This window comes from Herpailurus yagouaroundi, unplaced genomic scaffold, assembly GCF_014898765.1.
Source record: "Herpailurus yagouaroundi ecotype Mexico unplaced genomic scaffold, PumYag 163, whole genome shotgun sequence".
NCBI classification, from domain to species: Eukaryota; Metazoa; Chordata; class Mammalia; order Carnivora; family Felidae; genus Herpailurus; species Herpailurus yagouaroundi.
Window position 1 is genome coordinate 22408617 of NW_024412404.1, and position 18397 is coordinate 22427013.

Consider the following 18397-nt stretch of genomic DNA (forward strand, 5'->3'; position numbering starts at 1 on the left):
GTCTCAGTCTGTCACTTATTTTCTGTGTGACCTTGGGCAAGTCACTTCACCTATCTGAGCTTCAGTTTACTTCTCTGTTTAACTGGGAGCATATTATCCGTCTCATGGGGTTGCTGTGAGAATTCAGTGAGATGGTGCATGTGGAAGTGCTTTGTTGACTGAATATTGCTCTAAGAAGCACAGCCGAAAGCAGAATATGTAACACTCGGTTTCTTTTTCAGGTATTCGTCCAATGGTTTAAAAACCCAACAAAATGCATCCATAAATATGCAACTGCCTTCAAGAGAGACAAATTCCTATTTTAATAGCTTGGATCAAAAGGACCTGATGGGATATTCATCTACAAGGGCCAGTTCCGTGCCCATCATCCCTTCAGTGGGTCTAGAGGAAACCTGCATGCAAATGCCAGGGATTTCTGAAGTCAAAAGCATCAAATGGTGCAAAAACTCCTACTCTGCTGATATTGTCAATGTGAGTATTCCAGTCAGCGATTGTCTTATAGCAGAACAGCAAGAAGTGAAAATATTGCTAGAAACTGTCCAGGAGCAGATCCGAATTCTGACTGATGCCAGGCGGTCAGAAGACTACGAACTGGCCAGCGTAGAAACTGAGGACAGTGCAAGTGAAAACACAGCCTTTCTCCCCCTGAGTCCCACGGCCAAATCAGAAAGAGAGGCACAATTTGTCTTAAGAAATGAAATACAAAGAGACTCCGCATTGACCAAGTGACTTGAGATGGAGGAATCTGTGCATTCTATGCTTTGCTCAACAGGAAAGAGAGGAAATTAAATACAAATTATTTATATGCATTAATTTAAGAGCATCTACTTAGAAGAAACCAAATAGTCTATCGCCCTCATATCATACTGTTTTTTAACAAAATATTTTTTTAAAGGGAAAGAAACGTTTCAGGAGGGATAAAGCTTACAACGAAAGCTTTTGGGTAGAATTCTGAATACAATTTCAGTTAGTCCCAACACCGGCCTCGTTGGCTCTTAGTAGATGTGGGTAATTCAGATCCTTAGCCCCACAGCACCAGTGTCCTCATAAAAAAGCATTGGCAGTTACCTGGTTTCAAAGAGATGAGCTGTATCCTGAGGGCGGACGTGCCAGGGAGCAAGTGGCCCTTGCCATTTGCCTTGCCAGTCCCAACCCCTAAATTTCTATTCACTCGACAGCCTCATCACAGGTTATGTCCTGTCAACAAATGTAGTGTTTTCTATTTCATTTTTGAAGAATGGCACAAAAACGCTGTAAGGGGGAGGGTAGGAGATAGAAGGACTAATTGGGGGACAATCTTCGCTACTCTTATGTGCCAGCTTCCTCTGAAATTTGAAGGCACAGAATCTCAGAGGGAGGTGTGAAATTATTATAGAAAAAGAGATGAGAAAAATCACAATGTCGTGTCACTAAAATCATGCTAATAGAAAGAAGTGTTTTTCTTTGAGATTGTTTAGGGGCTCCAGAGGAGCATTTCTCAGTGTGTGCGTGCCCTTTGTGCGTGTGTGTGTGTGTGTGTGTGTGTGTCTGTGTGTGTGCGTGCACGTGCGCACAGGCGTGTGTCTGTATGTGCTTGCTCACTTGAGCACAGGTATGCTGTATGCACATGTGTTCATTGTGTGTATGTGTGTGCATGTGTGTGCATATTAAGCTTGCTAAAATTTGTTCTGAAACATCAGGGAATTTAATAGTCAGAAAAGAAATTTCCCTCTCAGATCTGTTCACTTTGAATTTATACATTAAGTGTAAAATTCAGTTAGTAAGTTCTTAAATCAAGGTCACTTGCATGGCGGGGTCCTTTAAAACTCTTGACAATGTCAAGATCATTTTCTGGTGTGAATACTTTTGAGAGGAACAACTATTGGCTCATTAATGGTATCAGTATCACAAGGCAAGTTGAGGATGTGTGTTTATTTTGAATCATGCGTACTTAAATTATTTACACAAGCCAATTATCAAACTGAAAGTTACCCTTTGCTTTCTCATCATCCTCATTATTATTTATTTTGTAGCAAGTCTACTATTTGTGGACCAAGACATTGGCTTCTGTGGTTAATATGGAAAGAATAAATTGTTGAAATCACAAAGCCCAGACTTTTCAGTTCACAGGAAGCCCCCAAAAGAACAGTAAATTGTGTTGTATGTTCATTTGGAATAAAGCAATATTTTTACCACTGCTGAGGTGAACTGAAACTTCTCCTGAAGATTCGTCTGTTTTATTTACCCTTATTTTCATGGGGCATTCAAGGAAATTAGTGTTCACCTAACCGGTCTTTTCCAATTATTGGTGGTGTTGAGTTGTTATGTTTACACTGTTTTAAATAAAAAGGCACAGTATTTGAAAGTATATAAAAGATTTCTTTTACTGCAGTCTGGGAAGACTTTGGTTAAATTTCCTTGTGGAAGATTCACATTACCTTGAAAGGGAATGTAATTTCTGAAACAAATATTGAATATATACAATTCTTTCTTGAGTTTATGTTGTTTCTGTTTAAAATACATAGCAAATTGCTCTTTGAGAACATTCTTTAATAATAGACATATGCCATGTAGGGAAAAAAATCATTGTTTTCTTATCAACACTGTTTAGTGAAACTTCAAGGTCTCAAATATTGAAAAAACACTTTGGTAGAAATGCATTTTATATTTAACAAAAGGTTTTGGTATTCATTAACTGTCCTATTATACTTATGTTATTTTAAATATAGAGGTAATGCTGTTAGACTCTTAAAAGATTATTACAAATTTTTAATGTCTAGATCATCTAGGTTCCCATTTAAAAAATTGTATCTTTGGGAATATCTCAGAAAGGTGGTCTTCATTTACAAGTATATAAAAAAATCCCATAAGCTGCGTATTCAATATGTTATTGGGTTGAAATTTATCACTCTTAACAAACACTAACTGGAAGGCCTCACAAGTCTTTTGAAGTCAACCTTGTTTCTTCGGTTTTTCATCAAAATGTTACCTGTTGTATAACTAAAGGATTCATACAGATTTCACCTAGTTAGCAGGTTATAATTACGTGGCCTGCAGCAGTCAAGTCAAATATTATTTTCTCTGAAAAGACTGAATATTTTCAACCAAATTTGAGTCCTAATCCAGCCCCCTACTCATTTTTTTTAAAGTGGAACCATACATCGTATGATTATAAACACCTTCGTGCATCCTGATGAACATGAATATCAGGCATATCCACTGGTGGTCTGATGTAGTTTAGAGATATAGTTACTTCCTAATTGATAATCAAGACAAAATATTCCATGAAGAACAGATATTAATGGTTATTTCATTAGTTATTTGTCTCCTTTTGGAATATGAAGCTCTCCTGTATAAAGGGTCCAAGCCCAAAATGCACATGTTTGGGCACCACCTGACAAGTGCTGATAGCATCAAGACTCAAAGTTGATATAACATGACAAACACCTGGAGCCATCGGTACCTTGTCCTTCAAGCATGTGCCTACAGAGAGGTGCTTATTTCTACAAGACACCTTTGATTTTGCTTCATGTTCCTTGTCTTTGTTATGTGAAGATATTTGGAGGTTTGTGATAAAGTAAGTTGCGGATTAGTTATTTACTGAATAATGAATGTCACTCATTATTTTTTTACTCTGAATCATTTTCTGATTAGTCTTTTTTTGATGCATAAAGTATATGTTATTCTAAGTTGCCAGTGACTGCTGTGGAACGCTGTTGTGCAAAATATATGACCAATTTTATGCTAATGGGAAATAATAGAAATGATGTTGAATTGGCCTCCAAATTTTCTTTCGACTTTTTTGGTACGTTATTAAATGCTCTGTTTTACACTCTAATCCAATATTTACCTTGCTGTGAGTTAAGGACTTAATATTTGTCCATTTATTCCATCTCCAGCGATTCACATCATTTCTAAGTAGCAATAGGTCTTCTGCAGGAGGAACAGCACTGATTTTAAAACTCCACAAATTAATCTCTTTTGATAATAATAATAGCATATCAGACCTACCAAAACGAGAAAAGGAGGGCCAAGCAGACTTCAAGAGTGTGTACACTGGCTTCCGGATTAAATGATGGCTGCAATTTAAGTGAGCCCTCTGGCGGCCACGGTGAAGGCTGTCAACAATCAGGTCTCCACCAGAGTCCGCTTGTTGTATGCAGCAGTCACACACACCCATCTGCTGTATGGTGCTACAGGAAACCCTGGCTCCCTAAGTGAGGGGAGATGGTGGTTCCTTTGATTCCAGCCCTGTAAGCCAGAAAATATCGCCCTGAGACAAGAGCTGTGAAACATTTCCCAAATGAGGAAATAGTATACTTAGAAGCAGAGCAGGAGGGGCGGGATTTTTATTTGATCTTTTGGTATCTGGGAAACATTTTCTATATAAAGAATACTTTTTTATTATTATTCGATTGTATAGATTCAGTATCGTGTATTCTATGATAGCACATCTCTACTGTGTTTGTACTTTAGTCTTCAGAAATTCAGATTTCATCCAGGAAAGATCAGCACAGTGTTTCTGGGCTGTTCTCAATTTTAGATGCATCCCAATATGTCAAGGGAAATGATGCCTTTAAATAAGCTTTATCTCTTCCTCTTTTATTTTTTCTTTCCCTTTTAAAGAAATAGTGAGGGTAAAGGAAGAAATTCATTCCTTAAGATCTACATTGTTTTCTTATAATAATCTATTTTCTACTGTGACTACACACACATATACACATACATACATATTTAACATATATGTATATATAAAATATGTATATGAAACTTACATGTTTGATTATTTTGTTAGCTTTATTTTTGCTTAATTTGACAAATATTAAGGTGAAATCCAATGAAATCAAACTATGTAGAGGTCGGCCAACTTTGCAATATTTAGGTGACACATGCATTTTCCAGAACTTTCTCTTTCTTAGGTAAGCAGAAATATCCTTGGGCTGGAAAATTCACAAGACCCTGAAATAAAATCTCTGCTAGATTATCTCTTAAACCTAAAGATTAAACTATGGGTGTATATGATTGCTGTCCCTATGGCTATAATGGTCTCAAATATATTTTTTACAAATATAAACATAAGTTCTCCCAAAGGTGCCTACACAGGTACCTTTGGCTTCTAGTGCCCACAGGCTCTAGTGCAGAGTTGAGTTGAAGACACGGTGTAGGGGGGTGGGGGAGGAAGGGTTGGATATTACACGTTAATATTGGATTCCCAGTGAAGTTATGAAGTTAATAGCAGACGTGACCAGACACAATCTTGATAAAATAGAGAGTAGGCTTCTAGTACTTTCAAAACTTTTTGTCCTAAACATCTATATCAATTGCATAGGTATTGTTGCCTATGAAATAATTAATTGTGCGATAGCAAACAATTTATGTTGAGAGTCATCTTTGTGAAAGCTTGTGACTTATACATACTAGTAGCTCCATGACCCCATCTGTCAAAAAGGGAGGATGATCTAGTTCATCTTTGATCTCCTTCCAAATTGAATAATACCTGTTATCCAACCACTCTAACTTAGACTTTACTTGGTCATTTTTCATGCAATCATTTCAACACAACCCCTCGGGAATGTGTTGTAGATATGTCTTGTAAGGCTCAAAAATTATTGGAACCTGTATATCAATCTATAAATAAGACTTACATTTATAATATTCCATTTAATTTCCATAGAGAATAGACAGGATCACCTTTGTCATTTTTAAAGTATATTTCCCTAGGACAGGTAAGAAAGTAGAAAGAGGATGGCCACAAGAATACCTAACTTTAAACCTTGAGCATCAAAATTTGCCCCAGATTTCTGGAATAAATTTTGCTGCAGCTTTTTTTTTTAAAGAAAGTGTATCCTTTGTGAACCTTTATCAAACCCTGAGTAAAGGGTGCTTCAGAGAAGGCATGAGACTTTGAACATGTTCTCTTCTCACAGACGCAGTGACACTCACTAGATACACAGGATACATGTTGATATACTCAATTATTTTTGCATCTCAAACTCCTTAAGATAAACCCTCCAATTAATAGTCAATAAATTATCTGGGGACACTTCCACATTATAGTTGGAAATAATCTGCCCTTTGGGGCACAATAGACCAAAAAATGCAGAGTTTACTTATTTAATTTTGGTTTTAATTACTGTTTCTGACAAATCAATATCTATTTGCTCTTCCATAGCATCCTGACTAGGACTAACATTCTTCCATATAATTTTTCTTCATCAATATCCCAAAGTCTGAATTTCTTAGTCTTCAGTAAAACAATGTAGAATTTTAAACTATGTGAATCAAAAACAATACATCTCTTTGTGTTGTTTTTAAAGTCATAAGGATTCCATTTAGTTGTTTATAAAATCCAGAAGAAAATGCACTTTTTTAAACTTTTTGACGTTATTTAGACGTCTGATGAACCATTCACACAACCTTGTTCCACATTACATTGATACAGTCCTTTCTGAAATCAACTTAAATTGAAGGGCTTAAACAATCACACACACACACACACACACACACACACACACACACACACACACACCACAAACACACAGCATTTTAAAAGTCAACGTGTCCTCCTTTTCTGTAGAGTTTTCTCTTACAGCTCACCCAAATGTGTCCAAACTCTCATGACATGGATGTCCTTGGATTCAAATATGTTTCATAGGAAATGCACACAGCAAAAATATACAGTGATTCTCTTTTAAGGTTTGTCCTATACACCTGATTTTGAATCCTGTCTTTATCAAAAATGTCTGCAGAGTAGATACATTTGTTCAAACTGAAATAAAGGGAAGAACATACTACTCACCCTAAAATCATTACACATTTAAGTGGCCACTGTGTATATTTCAAAGATAATTTGAGGGAAATACCTTGACTCCCTCTTATTTTTTCAAGTATCCAATTATACATATTAAATCTAAATGAAAAATGAATTCCCTAGTTCTTCATAATTAATATATTTTATTAACTGATTTAACCATATTTTAAATACAGTATGTAAGTCACACACAGAAGAATACATACAAAATGGTCAGCAGAATATCTTTAGTAGTTATTTAAAATTTAAAAAAAAACAGGAACAATCTCTTGTGCCTATGATAGTGATTTTGTTTCAAGGAGTATACATGTTTCTTTTTCCAAGAAATTATTTCAAAATGCTATTCTCTACTCTGTGAAGTAGATATGAAGGCTTTCAGAAATAATGTAGATTTTTGTCCCTTGACACCCCAGTAAAGTTTGGTTACATTTTGTGGCACTTTTTTCAAGGGAGATACACCATACTGCTTATTAAAAATCATAATATTAATGATCAATTTAATAATAATCTTGACTTTATCATGTAAGTTTTCATCTGTGGAGTGACTCCTTGACTACCATTTCCCTGTTGTATCTTCTTAAAGAGTAGTCTTTGATGAATCTGGACACTCAGATTCCCTTAGGTTGGGTTTTTACTGCATGTTCCTTTTATCTCACTTCTCATTTATTAAACTGGAAATTTTCAGCTAAAATGAGAGACTAATGTGATTTTGTAGAGAAAATAGCTTTGTTCTTTTGAGTTGTGTTAGTGGAGGAATAAACTAGTAATGTTTCAAATGTAAGTGATAATAAGGTTCATGACTTTAGCCAATATCTTCTCAAATACAGACATAGCCTAGGGCCCTTTCATTTTCCAAATATCGTTAACAGACTTTTCAACCTTCTTATTGTTGTTTTTTTTACAATATTTTCTATTTTGTAAGAGAGAAAGATAAAATCATCCATCTATGTAAAATAACAAAACAACAAATAAAAGAAAATGATCATCTTTAAACATTGAATAAAAAATAAACCAATAACATTTTTAAAGGCTTCAAGTAAAATACAACTAAAAATCAAATCTAAGGCTAAAATAATGTAAAGAAATATTAGGTAACTGGTTTGCAAAATAAGATGGGTTTCTGTTTCATAATTCTCTGTAAACTGGACTCTCCCCATAATAATATTTCATTTTTTAGAATTTCTGTTGGGCATTAATTATGCCTACTGAGCTCAAACATTAAATATACTAAAATCAACACTTTTGCCATTTCTTCCAACTTGACACAAATTTATGAAAATCTATGTTTAAGATGGGAAAAAATGCACAGATTTGTAGAATGAATTGTTAAATATTAATCCATTCTTATTTTCTCATTGACAGTTTTCTCCAAATGTTCCATATTCTAAGCTGAACATAGATGAAGCTACTGAATCAAATACGGAGACAGATGCCAACACATTCTGAAAATTAAAATGTGTGGCATAGATATATGGAGTGGCAGAATAGGAAAAGGCAAGCTCACTTGGAATACCTGAGGGAAGTTAGAAATTCAGGTACTCATAGGATCTAAGAAGAGTCTACTGCAGTAAGTTAATGATTAAGGCCAAGCCAAACCAACCAACAAACAAAGCCGAGTACAAAGTATGACCAGTCTTGTTTATGTGAGTCATCCTCCACTTTTTTCTTTCCTGCAGTATCATTTTTAAAGCAAAATCTTTCTTAGATCAAAAACCTAAACGGCTGAAAAGTATACCAGAGAGATTGAGAAATGGGGTATTCCTATGTTTAAAAAAAAAACATAGTTTGACTTTCAGTAAAAAAGTAGCTTGTCCTGCAAATTCCATCCATTCTAGCTGAAAATAATAATCATAATCATAATCATAATCATAAAGCATTACCATGGGTCCTTTCTGCAGTGAAAAAGGAGAGACAGGCACCTGGTGCTATGAACATTTGCACAACAGTTAATTAGATTTAACTGATTTTCTTTTGGCTTTGCTATTTTTTTCCACCTTATTTTAAAATTAATGTTACTGAAAATGTGAAAAATAAAATAATCAGCATGTATTCAACAATACTAAGACCATGCTAAGCAGTGTTTTTGTATATTTTCCACATGTGCGCATATTTCACAGTTATTCTCCTACTATGTTGCATTATAATTTTTAAAATAATACATCATACTGTCCAATGGTAGTACATTGTCTTTGTAAAGATTTAATTTAAAGGCTACTTAAATTCCAGTTTATTCCTATGTTATGATTTATTTAGAAACCTTATTATTATTTGACATTTAAATTGCTTTGATTTATTTACTACCATAAGTAACTCCACAATTAATATCATAGAATACACATTAACTTTTTCTTTTTTTTGGAAGGAGAAACTGTAGGTTCATGAACAGTTTTCATACGGCCTGTAAACACTCAAAACTGTAAGCTGTGCTGTTGTATAGGTCAGTATGTGTATATTTTTGGTGGGGTGGAAAGGTCTCTGACTAAAAATGTCATAAGGTTAGTAAAGAAATGTGTGAACTTTAATACTTAAGAAAAACTCCTTTAAGTTATTCCCCAGTTAATATTGCAAGAAGTTTATAATAGGCTGGAGTCAATGAATGGGAGGGTTTTTTTTGTTTTTGTTTTTGTTTTATTTTATTATTTATTTTATTATGTTTTAAGTAAGTCTTTGTTTTTAGAGCAGCTTTAAATTCACAGCAAAATCGAGGGGAAAGTACAGACCTTTGCCATATCCTCTTCACTCCCACACATGCCTAGCCTCTGCCTGATCAACATCCCCTACGAGAGTGGTACATTTCAAACAACTGAAGAACCTATGTAGACAGACCATAATCACCAAAAATCCATAGTTATTACATGACAGTTCACTCTTGTTATTGTACCTTCTATGAGTTTTGACAAATGTATCCAGACATGTGTTCATCATTATGGCATTATGCAGAGTATTTTCACTGCTCTAAAATTCCCCTGGACTCCACCTACCCATGCTCTCTGTTCCTCCACCCCCAGCAACCACTGATATTTTTACTGTCTCCATATGATCACTTTGGAAATTTGTTTTAGATATTACTCAACTGATTTCTGGAAGTGGCTAATATGGACAGTTTTGACATTACTTGAACTTTCCTTTGTTTGCTTATTTACTTTGCATAGCAATATAACACATTGTCACTAGCATGAATTAGGTCTCATCAGAAATGTGCCATTTTCATGAATCTTAATTTTAATTTGTAATTAGAAAAAAATTTACATGCTTACACATAAAATATATAAGAAGAAATATTAAAGCCACCACCAGGAGATAACCACTATTAATATTTGAGTATATTGCCTTCCAATATTTTTAACCGAACAAATATATAGACACCATATGTCATTTACAAAATTGGAGTCATCTAGCATTTAAAACATTTTATCCTGCTTTATTAACTTTACATATGGTCTCTGATAATTTCCTCAATTAGTAAAGTATCTTTACACATATTTTTAATTGCTACATAAGTCATTGTCTAGATGAAACACATTCATATTTTCAAAGAGCTCTTTAAATATTCGTCACATATGTTATTCAAATGATTTTTAAATACCTACATTTGATTTGTGTCAATGTTTAAATACTGTATGTACACATATATACATTAATGTTTTTTTGGTGTAAGCATATTTCTGTGTATAGGTAGACAAAGATATTAGGTTCCCCCACAGTATTAACTGTCGTTTGGAGCAGCTCTCTTGAGGGATTTTGATCATCAAAATCATGGTATTTACTAATGTAGACAGGTGGATAAAAAGACATAAACCCTAGAGAAACCTTTATACAGCTTACTAAATTCACCTCTTCAATCTACATTAAAAAAAAAATAACTGAGTGTTACAAAATAAAGAAGATGATGATTTAAAAAGTGCCATCAGCTTTGGAACCCAGGAGACATGACATTAACATAAAACAAACCATATAATGAACTGAGAATATGCCCAGCACTAGACGTTTTACATATAACTTATTTAATCATCATAGTAACCCTATGAAGTAGGTATGCGCCTTGTTCCCATTTTAAAGATGAGGAAATCAAGGCACAGAGAAGTTAAGAAATTTGCCTGAGATTTTGACAGATAACAAATTGTAAGGGGCTGTATTTCAAACCAGAATTCGTGCAGACTTACCTTTATTTTCTAAGCTATAACATTATCTATCTTGAGGAATTTATTATAATTATAGTTAAAATGTCCACCATAAGGTAGAATCTCCAAAGCTAAGTGAAAATGATCCTAACCTCAGTTAACTAAACCCAACAAATGAATATAACAAGTGCTCAAAAGGAGGGCAGAGCATAGAACTATGCATCCAATTTTGTGGGTTATTTGAAATTCTCACACATGAAATACAACAATCAGATAGCTACCAAAATGACTATTTCCTCTCCCAAATATGACAGGTAGCAGTATCAGGAAGAAGACGAGAGAGACCATACCTATGGCCTTGGCTACATCCACTGTTTCCATTAAGAGAAGAACAGGTACACAATGGTGGTCCTCAGATCATCTGCTTCAGCAAAGCAAGAGTTAGTTCTTCGTTTGGCTGTATACTTCCCTATTCATTCACTTCAAGGTGCCACATCACTGAAATCTTAGTATAAATCTATGTCAACTGTCCCCCAAGCCTATGATCTGAAATAAGGATTTTGTGTGTGCACGTACATGGTAAATAGAATAAATAAAGAAGATTCATTCAATCTCTCCCACACTCACCATTATTAGACAGACACAAGCCCTAGAGGAATCTCTGTAGAGTCAAGGCAAAGAGATTACAAAATACTCCAGCAGGAGCATAGCGAAGCCACTTGCAGGCAAGAGCAAAGGCCAAACAGAGCTTTCAACCTGTAGAGGTCATGACTTTTTTCATAATGACATTTGCTATAATGTTGCACCTTAGAAATTATCAGCTATTATATCAAGAAAATGTATATTCAGAAATGAGATAAAAGACTAAGGGCAATGGGTGAGACTCAGTAAAAGAGCAAACAGTATATAAAGAAGAAAGTCAAGGAAATTTTTTCTAAAGAAGAAATAATGAAGGCAGAACTAAAATTTGACAGAACTAGTAAACAGGAGAATTGGATAAATGTAAATTTATGCTCCAACAGTATTGCAGCTAGAAACACAGCCGTCTAATTTCTTACTCTTCCTCCCTGCTGTTCCAAAATTAAAAAAAAATTATAACAAATAGAAAATGTTTTAAATGTTAAAAAAGCAAACAAATGTAATTTTCTTCTAAAGAGGAAATAAAAAATCCAGTTAAGGGAAAATTTTAAAATATGAAGCAAGACATAAACAAAAAATATTTAAACCAGCAAAAGTTGTACTCAGTGGCACCCTCAGAGTCTTAAACAAATTCAACATTAAAAAGAAGAGACGTGTTGAATTAAGAATTCAACTGAGAAAGTTAGAGATAATATAATCCATTTTTTAAAATAAGAGAAATGATGTAAGGGGAGAAACTAGATATTTGGAATAAGGAAAAGTGTGGAAGCAGTAATACTTTGAAAAAAAAAAAAAGAAGTCCATGAAGTTAGGAAAACAATTTTAAATGAGAAATAAAAATAAATACAGAAAATAAAAAGAAAGTACATAAATCACAAATATAGGACATTTTTTAAATTATTATTGAACAGCATAAATAAGTTTCTGTTCATTGCTATGAAAATCCCAATGACACTTAGGACTTTTCAGGGAAAATAAAATGTACCAAATGGCTTAAGAACAGAAAATTTGAGTTACAGAAATATTCATGGGAAAATAAATAGAAAAAAAAATGTTTTCCTTCCAAGAATTACTTAACTATTTACAATGGGTGTCCAGGTCCAGATAGATTTGTATGTAAGTCTGTTGTACCTATATACTGACATATATATACTATATATATCATACATATATATATAGTATAAATACACACATATAAAATATGTATTAATTACATATTATATACTTAACATGTAATTAATTAATACACACACACACACACACACACAAGATGTTAAAATGATAGTCTCTCCAAATTTTGACTGAGAGGCAAGTGCAATAGTTGCCTGGTGCCTCTACTTCCTACAGTTATCTTTACATCACCTCAGAAGAATGTGCCATTAAATGTTACAGCCATTTCTGCCATGGTAGACATCATTTACTTCTGCCTATAAAAATGTGAGTTCTGAAAGGAGAGATAGCTCTTTCTAAGAGAATTGTCAGAATTCTGTGCTGTTTGATTTTTTAAATGGAGAAAGGATGGATTCCTCTCACATCAAGCCAAGCGAGAAGGCATTCAAAGAGCCTCATGTGTGGGGCGCTTGGGTGGCTTAGTTGGTTGAGTGCCTGACTCTTGTTTTTGGTTCAGGTCATGATCCCAGGGTCGTGGGATTGAGCCCCGTGTTGGGCTCTGCATTGAGTATGGAGCCTCCTTAAGATTCTCCCTCTCTCTCTCTCTCTCTCTCTCTCTCTCTCTCTCTCCCCCTCAAAAAAAAAAAAAAAAAAAAAAAAGAGCCTCGTGTGATCCCGTAGTATGGGACCCCTTGGAAGCTCTAGCCTAGGTAACTGAAAGAACAAAATTCTGGCTGAAGGTTGCTTGCCAATTGCCAGATTGAGGAAACACAGAGACATGAGGAGAGGAGATCCATGTGTTTGTCTCAGGGTAAAGATACATGGTCCCTCTGCCCCTACCTCTGTGAAGGTCTATGGCAAGAAGGACTGCCTGAGGCAGCAGTGTGACCCAACAGATTCCATGCAGTTGGTCCAGGGATAAGGAGAGGGCATAGCCAGGAGGATGCATCAGCTCTGTCAGGTAGAGGATCTCCAGCAACCCCAAAAAAGTACTGCACAAAATAAAGCATTTGTATTTTTCCATCTGCCTCATTGAAAGGGTGGAAACTATACTTGTTCATTTTCTTTGTCCTTTTTTATTTCCTCACCATCAGGTTCTATCACGTCAGATAACAAGTGAGAAAGATGAGCAAAGAAGAGGAAGGTCAGCCAATCTTTCCCTTTAGGCATCCAGCTCTATTTCTTATAAATATTTGAAACTCAAAATCTTTTATCAAGTACTATTGTTCGGCAGAACTGTCTTTGGGAAATCTATATTGTCCAATGTCACTTACAAGTATGTGTGAAAACTGCTAAGTGAAATACTTGCAAATGAATTATACTAGTATTAATAAAAAAGAAATCACCATGACAGTATAAAGTTTACTTCAGCAATTTATGATGTTTCAATATTAGTGTATTGTAACACAATTTATCTCCATAAATAGCAAAAATCAGATATGATTCCATTTCTAATTCGGAATAAAGCATTTAGTTAATAGAGGGAAAAATTCACTTCCTTAACAAAAGTCAATCATCAGCATTAGGTATATCAATTAAACATTAGACTCATCTCCCAGTCTTTCACTATTACTACTGTTAACTAAGTTAACAGGATGACCAATATCTAGCAATAAGAAAGGAATAAGAGAATAGGTATAACTATAGAAAATGTAGAATCAAAATGATCGAACAGAAAATTCAAGAGTTAACAGAATGATACTGTAAACGCTTTCAGTGATAAGCCTATCAACAAAATGGAGTAAATGGCTAGAGAAAAAATGTGCTAAATATGATCCAATTTGCAGCATTAACATAAATATACATTACCTTGAAATAAACCTAAAGGAACTACCAAATAAAATAGTATTAATGAAGATTTAAATAAAGGAGAATATAATTTTCCTTTTAGTGGGAAAACTCCCTATTTTAAACTTATCAAGGGTCTGTAGTTTCATTCATTAATATAATGCAATTAAATAAAAGACATATTAACAATATTTTGGAGAATACATGAATGAGAACAGTCAAAATCAGCTTGAAAAATAAAATTATATGGAAAAAAAGAGGGAGAGTTTAGTGTATCATCAAAGATGTTGTAATGCTACAATTATGAAATCTTACTGAGTTGATGCAGGTCCTGAAAGCAGAGAAACATAAGTGACAGCCCAGAAACATACTGGAAAAAAAATTTAATAGAAATTCAGGACATTTAAAATTAGAATTAAAATAAAATAAAATAAATTATAAGTTAAGTTTGCCTTATTTAAGGACAGTTGCTAGAAAATTGGCTAACTTAAAAAAGAGAAATAAAGGTTACTACCTCATACTATATACTCTGATAAATATCGATGAACTAAAGAGTTAAATGAAATAGATAAAACCATAAAAGACCTAGAAGAAATAGAGTTGGCAAGAACTTTCTAGAAAAAGAAACAAAGAGAAAACTCAAAATTGAACTATATTTAGAGGAATAAATTTTACATTGATATTTACAAAAATATAAAGTACATAATGGCATTAGAACAATGTTTATAGAATAGATTATTAAAGCTTACTGTCTTAAGAGATCTTAAAAATAATTATATATATGTGTATATATATATATATGTGTGTGTGTGTATATATATATATATATAATTATTTGTGGCTGGAATATTTCATAATAGAAGTTATATATAGAAAATCACACAGGAATTCATGTATAAGAATATTTATTACACCTTCATTTATAAGAGAAAAAAAGCCTAATGTTTAAAAAAATCATATTTTATGTAATGATAAAATTCTGTTAAATCCTGTGAAGTTAAAATATTCTTAGATATTGTTCTTAGTATTACAGTGAATTTAAGATATAGGATAAAATTGAATTACAATTATATAACATAAGTAATACATATATATAGCATGTGTTCCTTCCTGTCTTTTTCCTATGTGTCTATATATATATATATATATATATATATGTATACATATATATATATACATATATATATATACATGAGTAAAACAAACCTAATAGCAATTGAAAGATATCAAAAAATGCAACTACAGAGAAACAATTATAACAAGAAGATGGAATAATATTGAATTATTAAATACCATGCTTTGAGAGAATATTGATTGCTTTAGAAAACATTCTCAGTATAAGCTATTGGAAGGAAATATTAAAATATTAACAATGGTTATTTATGTGTGGTAAGATGTTGAAAATTTTAGAGCATTTTCAACATGTTCTATTTTTTTATGGTAGATATATTTTACTTTTATATTAAGAAAATTTGTTAAATATAATTTTCAACAGTCCAATGTGGGGAACCCATTTGAATTGTCCATTAAAAGTAATGGCTTTGTTCCCATCCTTACAAATCCTGATTAGTACATTGTTTTATGGTGTTTTCTTTGAAGGGATTTGCCTTTTAGTTTTTGGCATGCCTCTTTGGTTTGATTAACTGGGGCCTCTGTTCCGCTCCTCTGCATTGCAATTGAGTGTTTGTTATAGAGGAAGCAACAAGAAGCAGGACAATATTATTGTATTCTCCCTCGAGGCTTCCTATTTTCCAGAGATTAGACTATTTGCTCAACAGCACCAAGTTGCTGTAACAATTTCTTTCTCATTTCCCTTACACCCAGGGGCAAATGGCAACTTTCTTGTCTGTCACTTTCCAACTCAGGAAGCTGGTGCATAATTTTGTCTGTTATTTAATACTTGACAGATAGCCCCCAGCATCAAACCATCCATGAAAACCATTGGCCCCTGGCACGCGGAAGAGATGCATAAGCTTTTGACGTTCGAATAGCTAAGAATGGATTTGGGGTGGTTCAAAAAAATTATTTTAAGTCATATGTGATACTGAACTCGTTCATAGAATTCCATTCGTCATCAGTAAAATGACATTAATTATTGCTGCTCCTTGAAGCAAAGCTAAAATGTGTATTTATGCCCTTTGACAATGTGAAGTCTGACTCCAGAGAGGGCAGGGAGGAATCAGTCACCGAGTAGCAGAGCCCCTGTGACAGGGGAGAAAAATTTTGCTCTACTAACCATGGTGCTTTCTGTGGGGTGAGAAAGAGCCCTTGCCTCACCCCATAAGCTTACTCATTTCTCCCATATAAACTGTTGTCATCAAGTTTTTCCTGTGAAGGGGCTGGGTGGACAGAGAAGGTGAAATAATTCTCCACACATATGTCTCCCTCACATTAAGAGGTCCGTGTGTTTTCTTCCTCCCTTCTCTCCCTCCCTTCCATAGGTATCTACTGGGTGCTTACTACATGTGAGATCAAGTTCTAAGAGCAGTAGATACAGCGGCAAACAAAACTGATGAGCTCCTTAGCTTCATTGGGCTAAAGTTCTTTGTGAGAGACCACCAATAAATGAACAAGCAACTGAACAATATGAATTTCAGCTTGTTATTGAAAAACTTGATTAAATGGAGAGTAGCTGGGTGGGAATGGAGAGAAAGGAGCTATTTTAGATAAGGTAATTGGAAAAGCCACCTCTGAGGAGTGCCACATGTGACAAAATAGGCCTGAATAGTGAAAAGGAGTCATGTAAGGACAACCCAAATAGAAGAAATAGCAAGTGTGAGGCTGGGGGGGAGGTCAGCATACTGGAGTAGGAACAAGGAGGCCAGAATGTCTGCAACGGTTAACTAGAATGGGTTTTTAATTTAAGTGCAATGAGGCATCATGACAGAGGTTGAAGGAGAGGAGGAATCAACTCACATTTTCTTTAAAGAGATGACTCTGGCTTCTGTGTAGAAAATGGCTTCTGGGTGGTGAGAGAAGATGCAAGAGAACCTGAGAGGCAGATGGAGTCACACAGATGAGAGATGGTAGTTCGTGGGGCTGGGGCATAGGAAAACAATTAGACAAGGACAGAAGAAAATGATTCACTTAGTAGCTTATATTCACAGAGGAATTTCTCATGCTTTATCTCAAATTATCTTTAAGGTCCTTTCCAACTCCCCAAATCTGGATGTTAATCATTTATGACCTTAAGGGATTTCAACAATAACTTTTTCATTCTCCAAAATCATCATAACACAGGTGATAGTAGAATTGCACTACCCATACCTTTCTCAGTATATATCTATTTAAAAATGTTGCTTTCAAATTTTCACTATCAGAGAATTGAGACATATTATTCATCTTTGCTGTTTGACATGTTGGAGATCAATTTTTAGACTGGAATTCATGGTTTTAACATAGTTCAAATTGTGTTTTTAATCCCATACTCTCTGGAGCTAGAATGCATGGGTGGCTTCTCAGCCAGGATAACTCTGAAGTGATGGTAATCTATGTATGATAGCTGACATGTTGTTATATGGGTAATAAAGATAATATCGAGGAGCAGAATTTAAGAATTCCTCCCTTATTGTTCTAAACAATTAATGCTTTGCAAGAATTATATGATGATCTTTGAAATTGTGACCAACATTTATTCATTCAACAACTTGGTAAGATATTGGTTAATAAAATAGAAATGGTCCCAAACTTCATTGCTTACAGTAAATTTCTAAAATAACAAAATTAATAAAGAAACAAGTGTGTGTGTGTGTGCACGTGTGTGTATGTGTGGTGTTAAGTGTCATGAAGGATATGAATAGGTCACAATGACACAGAACAGAGGTGATATGGAACCCGTTCATGAAGATGGTTATGAAAGGTACCCCTGGGAAAGAAACATTTAAGCCCATGCATACTTCAACCATATGAAGAGTAGAGGTAACATCATGCAAGTAGAGGAAATTTCACA

At 34.3% G+C, this 18397-nt stretch overlaps 1 protein-coding gene across 1 annotated transcript in view; it reads left to right on the forward strand.

The window, feature by feature from the left end:
• Positions 1-8558, forward strand: part of NRG3 (neuregulin 3) — a 1079756-nt gene extending 1071198 nt beyond the window's left edge. Inside the window, exon 14 of the mRNA XM_040485109.1 lies at positions 222-8558. Within this exon, the coding sequence (XP_040341043.1) occupies positions 222-729 (508 nt within the window). The 3' untranslated portion in view covers positions 730-8558. The remainder of the gene's footprint in view (positions 1-221) is intronic.
• Positions 8559-18397: the final 9839 nt, after the last annotated feature.